The 11,065-nt window shown below is 44.7% G+C and overlaps 1 protein-coding gene across 1 annotated transcript; it reads right to left on the bottom strand.

Annotated features, from left to right (window-relative positions):
• Positions 1-5,820: 5,820 nt before the first annotated feature.
• LOC124674090 (phosphatidylinositol 4-phosphate 5-kinase 6-like) lies at positions 5,821-10,149 on the bottom strand. The gene is made up of 8 exons (XM_047210124.1): positions 8,918-10,149; positions 8,377-8,541; positions 8,107-8,272; positions 7,889-8,005; positions 7,595-7,788; positions 7,378-7,484; positions 7,204-7,279; positions 5,821-6,671 (listed from the first exon to the last, which is right to left on the bottom strand). The coding sequence occupies exons 1-8, from the start codon at positions 10,147-10,149 to the stop codon at positions 6,383-6,385; spliced, it is 2,346 nt and encodes a 781-aa protein (XP_047066080.1). The 3' UTR covers positions 5,821-6,382.
• Positions 10,150-11,065: the final 916 nt, after the last annotated feature.

The raw sequence follows: 11,065 nt of genomic DNA, 5'->3' as shown, positions 1-11,065 counted from the left end.
CGGTTATTTCTATACCCGAGCTCTCTTTTCTTGTGATAGCCATCGTGCTTGAAGTACATATATCTTGCTATCACTTGTGCTACATATATCTTGTGTCTATCTTGCTTAGCTCTAGTTGCTATTGTTACACTTAGTTGAGCTTAGCATATTTAGGGTTTGTGCTTGTAGACTAAACGTTAGTTTAATTCCGCATTCTTACAAGACAAATCCGTAAGAGTTTTTAATTGCCTATTCACCCCCCCTCTAGGCGACATCTCGATCTTTCATAAATAAGTTTTGATAAGCCTGTTTCTGGCAACAAAAAACAGTTAGTCCATCACAATTGACGCTTTTGGTAACAAAGTGCAATGGCTCACTTTGATAATATATCACATTCATTTGAAGCAGAGTCTATAGTTTTACTTCATAGAAGAAACAAGTTCTCGCAATTTGAGCAGACAATGGATTACATCAAAGTGTAAGAAAAACAGACTAAATACCAAGTGCCTCTCACACATTCTATGTGCTTCTTCAGACCCCTGTCAAGGAGAAACTCCAAGAACCCTGGAAGGAAGACCAACAGCTAAATAATGTATAACTGCACTGAAGGTTACATTGAACTCGGCCAATGTTTGAGAGGGGACAACAACCACGCAAAACCACGCTGTCTAGTCTTCTTTCTGCTGGAATATCAGACATGAAACCTGCACCTGGCCACTGCCTGCAAACCTTTTGCAGCCCCACCAATTATCAAGGATGATAGTGAGCGATTTTCATCTCTCCATTCTTCTTACACATTACTACATGTGAAATTAGTAAAAAACAAATGACTCATGATATGCCAGAGACTGCCCCTTCAACTTAGTTCCATATACATGCTACAACATTAAACACTTACATGGCACATTTCTAGAATTCAGAAATGTTGCCCCGGGCATTAAGGAATATCCTTCAGAAATGCTTCAACTGTTTGGAGAGTTCACAAGGATTAACAGAAAGAAATTCTTCAAGTGCCAGGAGAGTTCACAAGGACTAACTAATGTATATGTTTCAAGGGCTTGTAGTGATGATAGCTGACAGATAATCTCTAAAATTTTCGGACTTGGCTAAAAACCACTCGATGCAATGTTTAGTTTAGTAAATAATCATCTGACTATTATGGAGCGGAGAAGCACTGTAGGGGACATACTAGACCGAAATTGTCTAATCTGAAATGTTTGCTACAAATCACTATATCTCTAAAAGTAATCCTATTTTTTTCTTATTATGTTTCTTCTTCTTCTTTTTTAATTTATATTTTTAAAAGAAATTAAAATTTAAGAAGAAATCAAGTTTTTCTCAAAATTGCAACATTATTTAAATCTGAATAATTCTTAAATTTGAACAAATTAAAATTCAGATGTTTTCCATATTTAACATTTTCTTCAATATTTTTTAAATTTTATTTTTTAAAAAATAAACGTTTTTCTGATTTAAAAGTTTTTTCACAAATTTAAACATTTTTGGAAATTATTTTTTAACCAGAAAAAACAGAAAATTAAATAAAAAACAGAAAAAAATATTGCCAGCGCCTAACCGGGCCGACCCATACCGCGCACAGGTTATGCAGCCCACGGTAGATACCGACATGGTCGGCATATAGAATTCCGCTACTGATGTCCAGTCGGTCAGCCCCGTCGTTGCGTTCCGGCCAGAATGGGATGTTGTGAACCAGGTCTTCTCCGAGCCATTGGGCCAAGTACAGATTTGGCGCGAAAAAAATACAACGCAAGCCCGCTAAGTTTACAAGCCCCAGCCAACATGTCCAGATCGTACAGCCCAGTACGAATGAAACCGAAACACTCGCCCCATGCTAATCTGTCTGGCCCCATGCTCTCGTTCCGGTCCATTGGAAGTTCGAACACACGCACCGCCTCCCTGCTTACTGCGCCGTGAGCAGTACGCCACACACCAGCAAACTGGAACCAATGAAAAGACATTATCCTCGTGAAAAAAGAAGCACTTGCGCATCGACTTTCTTCCATCGCAATTCAGCATCGCACCACATGTTCGTCAGTCCTCCTGCCATCATGTTGGATTCAGAGCTTCCACCGATGCTGCCCCTGACTTTAACCGCCGCATGTCGCCAGGAGCAGGAGCTCGCACACGGCACACTCCGGTCGCAAAGCAAAGATCGACCGTCCTGCGCTTTGCCGTCCAGTTTGGACCAATCAACGGGGAGCAATGCTACCAGCGGTGGGCTTTAGTTTGAAGGCACTGTAGCTTTGCCTTTGAAGAAGAAAAGAAGCAGAAGCTGCTGCTGCATTGCCATCCACTGCTCCTCCTGCCTCAGATGGGCATGAACCTATGATGCTCCAGAAGCAGATGGGCTACTGTAGGACTTGCATCCTTGCCTTAAGTACGAGTTCAAAAGAAAAGGTTTCGTCGGCTACAGAACAGCTCGGGCGAGAGGTAATTAGTAGCAGCAGCACACAATCTTCTGAGAGTATTCGACCGTGATCGAAGAACCGGCCCGAGCAAAAAACAAATCGGTGCTCTTAGCACTAGTGAGCCGTTTTATGTATATAATTTGAAACTCGCAGTTTTGAGTCTCTAGAAAATCGGCCAAAAATTATATAGGAGATCGTACACCAGAAATTTCGTTTAATAATACCTTGTGTTTTGGGAAATACAAAAGGTCAAATTTCTATCATATATAGCTCCTATATACCGTCAGAAATATCATAATGATTTTTCTATCGAAACTTTGCACGGATATACTGACCATGTATACATATTCCCGAATTGTGTTTTGGATATACGGAAACATCATGTGTATTGGTGTTTGCCAGGCAAGAACACATTGTAGAAATGAGCAAAGCCAGCAAGACACAGAAAACACTTATCTTGTGTGTAGATAACACAAACTTTGTAATCATGAGTGGCAATCCCTTGCCCTCTCTAATCATTCCTAGAAAAAACCCAAGAGCAGCTACATTCTGCTGAAGCTTAAGCTTCTACTAGTTCATCTACTGAAGCTTAAGTATCAGTGAAGGATTGTGTCTTAGAAAATGTACATTCAGACGGCACAGTGAAAATGAGTTCTATTATAGACTTGTTTCAAAAAAAAAGGAGTTCTATGACAGTGATTTCAATGTTGAAGAAGGCGATGATGATTTATTTGCTTATAATGTTGATAAATATGTCGATGATCACAATGAGGGGGAAATTTGGGTAGAACATGAAGATGAGACACCCTTGAGGATGGTGATCTATGTCTGGAGAAGAAAACAGACAAAAATTGAAGAATAAGTTCAAGGCATTCAATTCAAAAGTTGACATGTGCAATCCTTCTTTCAAAAATGGGATGGTGCTCAGGTGGTGTTGAGGAAGTGAGGAAAGCATTGGCAGTGTAGAATATCAAGAATAGAGTACAAATCAAGAAGACAAAGAATGACAAAAGAAGGTCGGAAGTTGTTTGTGCTCGTGGTTGTCCTTGGCTGCTGAAAGCATCAAATGATAGAAGAAGAGCATGTAGCTTTGTAATCAATGTATATGAAGGCACTGGCCACTTAAAGCCATCACCATGAATTCACAGACGGGAAAGCTGCATTGTTGCATATACTGATGGATCATGAGCAAGAGCTCACGAGGAGCAATCCTGGTTCTAAATTCTTCCTGGCAACCAATTCAGTAAATGATCCAAATAGTGCAGAACATAAGAAGCATTTGGCCACTGTTTACTAGAGTTATATATGATACTTGCAAATGGAATTTCCTTGCTACCTTTCATATGTCTAGATGGTTCCCATATCAAACCAGGTACAAAAGGCAGCTATTGACACCAGTAGGAATAGACCCAAATGACTGCATCTATCTCATTGCATTTGGCTTAGTTGAAGTTGAATGTACAAGCTCCCGTGAGTGGTTTCTCACAAATCTAAAAAGATGATCTAAACATCACCAACACATCTCCATGGACAATTATGAGTGACAGACAGAAATTATGCTTCTACATTTACTTGGTTTTTTTTTATCTCCGTACTGTCAGTAGACATGGCAAACATTAGAATTTTCAATAGTGAACAATTTTGTTTTGGATTTTTTTTAACTCAAAAGTACAAATTTTAAGTTTTTCAAGAAAAGGGCACACAGGTGCCCGGGTGCTGCAAATTCATGTCCCAGCCGGAGGTCCTATGTACAATGGCGGCAGGAGAAGAGAAACGCAACGGCGGCACAGCTCTCTTGGTACGATATGATCATGGGACCAGAGTTCGGTTAATTTGTTTCCAAGAAAGATAAGTGTTCCTCAAAGCTGGAGACAGACTCCATTATCTGTGGGGTTCAAGTTCAGGACCATCATCTCTCGCCTTTACATTAGCAGCCATGCCCTCCTGGCCTGCCTTTTAGCAGCTGTGCCTCGGCACGAACCCTGAGTTCGCGGAGCTGATGGCAAATTAGCGTGAGTACGTGACACGTATATCAATCAACACAGCTAGGTGGTAGCTGGACAGAGATCTTCTTAATCAATTATGCAGATGCATTCAGGTTCTAGCTTAATTATAGAGGGAAAATACTAAAATTAGATGGATTTGCTGATTGACATTCAGGGAGTGCCATATACTACACAATATGGCATGGTGATCTACAAAAAACAATATGTCATGGCAAGTGGAGAGAACATGCAGGCAACACTATCATTGCCGATTCATGTTCAGACTAATATATGTAGTATTACATGCTTGCAATCATGTCATACCATATTTATATGTTATCCACAAACAAAGATTATCATGTATATTAATAAATAATTGGTTTACTTTCATATTTATTTAGTTTCTGTTATATCTGGCACGCTTGGCTCACTGGATGTCATTTCCCTTTGGGTGTATGCACACTACTTTTTTTTTTGAGGTAATGCACACTACTTTCTTCCTTCTTCTTTTTTCTAGTGTTTAGCAGGATCCTCGATGTCCAATCAGCGTACAAGAGAAGGTTCGGTGTCGATAGTTGCCGGCCACTATCTCCGCAGCAATCCCATAAACAACAACGGGAACACAACTGTCTCAACTTTCAACCTCCTCCTCGGCTCCTCGTCAAATTTTCTATGCCTAAATCCATCAGCACAAATACTATAAAATACACCAACTCAGCAAGATCAGAAGAAGATCGCCAGTATTTTAGAAGGAGAACTGGGAGACCAAAAGCTCATCCGGCACTGGCAGGCAGGCAGCACCAGCTACAAGCCTTCTGTTCTTTTCCAGAGCTGTTCGAACCTGGCAGGAAACGCTTTTGAAGCTGTTAGAAACTTCTTCCATGAACTTGGATCCACGTCGTCTGTTGGCAAAAGCTTCACCGGACCCAACGCTGCCCAATCATTGTGCTAGCTCCAGATCAAGGTGCCAGATGCTGAAAAATATCCAGGTACTACTTATGCATGACTTGATGACTGGGACTGAAAGGTGCAGGCAGGCAGATCAGAGATCTCATTTCAGCACAAAACAACAATCCTGCTATATATGGCATCAGCAAAGATATGTGATTAAGTTGCCGAACAGTAGCCTGAATCTGATTGCTTGAGTTGCATTGCAGATTGATGTGTACATGTGATGTTGTGATCAGATACTGTTGTTGCAGTTGTTTCTAGCTACATGCGTGCTGACCTCTGCAGGTTAAACATGCACCTAGCTTAGCTGATGAATCTATCCCTGTCATGGCTGGGGAGAAGTTGCACAAAATTTCACCCATTTTCAGTGACTTTCGCTGAATGCAGAGTCGCCGATAAGCCATCATCACAGGCTGACCCTGGAACACACACAATGCTGATGCCTCAGCTGCCACTGAGTTTCAGTTGGGCTGGACCCATTTTGGTGTAGCATCATTGGGAGCTGGCAAATGGACAAGACACGATCATTCACTCCAGGAAAGGAGAACAAAACTGAGGTATCACTGCCTGCCTGCCTCCCATGCCAGGTCCCAAAAAACATTGTACAATGTGGAGACAGGACAAGTCCAAGGATGTTCCTGTTGTAAAACAAAAGAATTTCTAATACATGCGCTACCCTCATGTAATAAACAAAAAAACATTTACAACTGCCAGACCGGCTTGCGCACTTGTGGTTACAGCTTTCCTATCTGTAAGTTGAATCACTAAGTTACCCTCTCCTACCTACAAAAATATTAGTGAGCCCTATGTATCTTCTATGTATAACATAAACTAATTTATATTTACGCGATAGCCTGACCATTTCCGGGAGCAACTCTCTCAACCAGAAGCCGCACTCATCCATTCTTGCACAGACAATTGACCGCGCACAAGTACGGATACCCCACTTCGCTGTGCAGAGGTCAAACGTTCCTTTGACATTTTAAATTTCATCTGCATCGGGGGGCCTCGTTCAGTTGTCAAGCTTCGGGATGTTTTTCAGCTGTCTTCTTGAAATGCTTTGTATATGAAATCTTTAAAACGTCTCGAGTACAGCTTTGGATCCACCGCTGATATTGAGGTTGGGTCATGCTGAAAAGACTTGTATGCGTGCTCAAACTTTTTGCTGATGTCGTAATCTTGTAGTATGTCTATAATCCCAAAATACAATATAACATCGTAGCATTCCCCGGTTGGCTCTCCAAGGAGCTGCGGCTCACAATCATTCTTCCTACTAGTCAATTCAGCTCTTGCAGGAATCCTTGTCCCGAGTTTGGTTTTAGACAACCTGTTCATTCACATTATTTAGATGAATATCTCAAGCAAATATCAAAACAGTATAACTAAGGAAATATGTAATAATTCTGTAGCCATTTCCTTAATATCAGTTGTGTCATATTTACTACCCGCTGGTCAGCTAGTCGACATCACATAGTGTCATATTTACTACCCGCTGGTACTTTTTATTAAATTGTTTCACTTTTCAAGGCAAAGTTAATTACTAGAATTAATAATTTGAGGTCCTATTGACCTAACTTTTGTGAAAGATGAAGTTGTTCTCATTGGAATTGAACTGCTGCTTAAGAACTACAGAATATCCTCGAGCAAACAGATTACTGTCAAGTTTCAGGCATAAGCAAATGGCTTGAACCTAGCAATATTCGATGATTGGTTGGTATGAGGCCTACGTAGTATTAATTACGACACAAGGATCGACCATGCAGATATTTTAGCAGCACTATTACTCTAAACAAAGTTGTATTGCAGTAGAACGTAAGTACATGGTACAACAGATAAGGGTGCTAAAATATCTAGCTTACCCATTTGGATCAGCAAGAAACTGATCTCTATGTAGCCGAGGTGTTGATACCGTGTCAATATCATTGTCAGCGGAACCTTCAATCAAAACAAACAGTGCAAATTGTAAGGTATAAATAACAAAACTGATTATTCTTTAATAATTTTGCGAATGTGTTTTGAGTTTTCCAACCAACCATCAGTCAGAAGCTTCTGTCCATTATGCTTAAAATGTACACCCACCAGGAGGCTGTAGTCCATAATCTTCTCCTGCTCAAGGAAATCACAATCCCTGTCCACTTGCCTGCATCAATACAATTAACCTCTTTATTAACATTAATGGAAGAAAATGCACATATTTCTACTAAAACTAAAATCAAACAAAACTTGAATATCAAAAGAAGATGATTGCACCTTTGAAACTCTTGAAACCATTGCTTGTTTAATCTAAATATGAAGTTCAGATCAAGGTCTTTCAGAGTTGTATACTGGTCAATCTCAGTTTGTGACTTGCCAGTTGTGCGGCCAAGAGACGAGCCTTTCAGATCAAAACGCCTATGGATAGAATTATCAGAGCAGAATAGATTTCCCATTATGACAAAGCGAACCTGGGTAGTAGTGCAACAGCAAACAGTTAGGGCACATATTGTATATAATGAGATAGCGCTAAGGATGGAGAAAGAATATACAGTTGCATTTATCTCTAACCTTCTTCTGATTTGCCCCAGCTAACTTAACACAATGTAGACCGAAAAACTTGGTTACAAGAGTATCCTCAAACGCACGAACATGGTTGTAGTAAGCTGGAAGCATCTTCAAAAGCATCTGTAACGTTAACAAGTGTTTCACGCATTCAGTATAAAACTTTTGGCCTTATTTATGAAGCATAGAAAGCCTGGAGACAGAGTGAATCACAATGAACAAACCTTCACTTCCGATTTCTTCATTGTCTTTATCATGTACCGGTCATCATGTGTTAGGTAAAAGAAGCTTCCACTCTTACCAGGAGACGAGAGCTCCCGGAGTGCCTCGTTTCCACAGAGGGATAACATGTATTCGGCAGCATCAACCTTGAACAGCTTGCGCAATGTCCTGCAGTTCAGTTCAGAAACAACGGTATGTTGATCAGCACAATGACACAAGAACAAGGATACATCATGTGCCTTTGAAATACGGAGTGGTGAGCGAGGACCAACCGGAACACCTGCGGGCAGTAATCCTTCCATTTGAAGTCACAAGAATTGTGCCGCGGAGTGTGTTTTGAGCCTTCCTGGGGGAACTTCGTCCATACTTTTTCCCTTGGGTCGAAAGCCGATGATTTGAGATCAAGCGTAACTGGACCTTGCTTCCCAACAGCATGCCTGTGTCAACACATCATTGTTATGTTAAGGCAGAGATACACTTTAAGTATGCATTAAAAAAATGACTAATATATGTCTGTATTGATTGAGGATCACACGGTTTAAGCCTTCACTCACTACCATGTAATCAATTTTTAGATTGGCGGCCAAACTAACAATTCTTTTCATCTCCTACGGTATCATGATTCGAAGCAAACTCTTTGCTGATTCACATGGCAATTTCCCCTAATTCAGACTAGTAATAAATCAGCAAAGGTAGTTCTAAAACGAATGCAAAATTTCTCGAGTCGATCAAATCTCACAACAAACATTTCTTGATAATTCACTCACTACTAGCTAATGATGATGAAGGGAAATGGGAAACGAAGCAACCCACCTGATCCCGAGCTGCAAGTTGAGCATGAGCTCGTACTGCTTGTGTCCCTTGACGATGGTCTCCCCCTGCTGCTTGGCCTCCGGCGGCGGCGGCGCCACCCACTTTGCGATTCGTGGCGCCGGCGAGGGCGGCGGCATAAGTGCCAAACCGTCCGCGCCGTCCTCCATCCTCATGCTCCTCCGCGCGTCGTCGACCAAGGCGGCCCCGTCCACAATGTCGCAGGTGATGTCGCCGTCGGACTCCCAGATACAGATCTTGTCGTACTTGCGGTCGCCGACGGAGCAATTGCTGAGGCCGGACACGGAGCTGGAGCGGCGATTGGCCGTCCGGTTGCCGGAGCTGTTGATCGGCTTGAGCACAGGCGTGGACTCGGAGCCGGCGCCGGCGCCGGCGCTGCCCATGAATCCCGGCAGCTCCCTGGCGAAGACGTCGCGGGGGTCGCGCGCCCTGGGGGACGACGCGGCGGCCGACGGGTAGTACACGCCCTTCTGCTGCACAATGCCGGAGGGGCTGTCGCGGGTCCAGAAGCCGACGTAGACGCTGCCGTCGGCCCAGCGGAAGGTGCCCTGGCCGCGCGGGCAGCCGTCCTCCCACCCGCCGTCGTAGCGGTTCCCGTTGGACCAGGCGAGGGCGCCGCGGCCGTGGATGAGGCCCGCGCGCCACTCGCCGTCGTACTCGGTGCCGTTGCGCCAGACGTAGCGCCCGGCGCCGTCCTGCAGGCCGGAGCGCCACGCGCCGTCGTAGTGGTCGCCGTTGGCGTAGCTCTTGCGGCCGGCGCCGTGCTTGAGGTTCATGGACCAGGCGCCGCGGTAGGTGTCGCCGGCGGCCCCCGTGTAGGTGCCGGCGCCGTCCATGAAGCCGTCCCGGAACTCGCCCTCGTAGGTGGCGCCGGAGGGCCAGGAGAACTTGCCCCGGCCCGTGGCCTTGCCGTGCCGCCAGTCGCCCTCGTACATGCACCCGTCCGTCCACAGGTACTTCCCCGCGCCGTGCGGCGCGCCGCCCCGCCACTGGCCCGTGTAGAAGTCGCCGTTGGGGAGGCCGCGCTCGACGTAGGCGTGGTTGGGGTCGGCGTCGTCGACGCCGGCGGAGGAGGAGGCGGAGGAGGAGGCCGTCTCGGAGTCGTCGGCGGCCAGCATCGGGGCCACCCGGCGCCTGCCCCCGGGCTGCTGCTGCGGATGCTGCCCCTTGCGCACCGTCGCCTCCCACGCCCTCGCCACGGTGTGCTCGTGCATTGGGCGCGGCCGCCGGTCCCGGCCTGCCAGACTTGGTTCTTGTCCGCGTTTCTCTTCCGCCGCCGCCGTTGTCTCTGGACGCGGTGCGCTGCTGCTCTGGTCGGTGGATCTAGCACCGCTGGTGGCCGCACGCGCGCAGCCTCCACGGCGGCATTGCTCGGTTGATGGTGCGAGGAATTAATGGGGACACGCGAGCGAGCGGGCGAGGGAAGGAAAGAAATGTGCTTTGGGGGTGAGGGGTTGGAGGAAGAAGACAGACAGGGGAGGAAGATGGAAGTGGTGGAAGGGGTGTCTTTTCGCTTTGTTTTTTGTCTGTTTTATTATCTGCCTTTGATGCACCCCCGACTGGAAATCTGTCAAATTCTCGTACAATCCTTATGCTCCCCGCGACACTTCTCTTGTTCCATCTCAAAAAAAGACAGTTCTCTTGTTATGATAAACTGGTTCTGGTTCTGGTTCTGGTTCTTGTTTGTTTTAACGTTTGACACTAAATTTATAAACTTTCACCTAAAAAACAGATTGTAAACTTAGTTGTGCAACCAGATGATTGTGCTGCAATGCAAACAGGTTTTGGTAGTTATGGTGGTGGTTTTCGGTTGTTAGTGCTTGGTGCTTTGTCTTCTTCCCCTAGCTAGGTTAATGCGTGGGTTCTAGTGCTGTCCCTAACCTCGGTTTAGCATCGGTACTACTACTAGACAGCTAAATCAATCAATCGCTAGCTTAATTTAGGGGATTGTCTGCTCACCAAGTCTTTCTCCTAGCACAGCAAACCAAGGTCTCTCATCAACAGTAAGCAAGCCATCATCAGCAGAAGGAAATGTTCTCATGACGTGGCCTGACCATAGGGAACTGCGAATCAGTTTACAGATATATATATTTCTCAAAATAAAACCAGTTTACTTTCTTAAGGGGATTT

The sequence above is a fragment of the Lolium rigidum genome, chromosome 7 (assembly GCF_022539505.1).
Source record: "Lolium rigidum isolate FL_2022 chromosome 7, APGP_CSIRO_Lrig_0.1, whole genome shotgun sequence".
NCBI classification, from domain to species: Eukaryota; Viridiplantae; Streptophyta; class Magnoliopsida; order Poales; family Poaceae; genus Lolium; species Lolium rigidum.
This window is presented reverse-complemented; position numbering and strand designations above follow the sequence as displayed.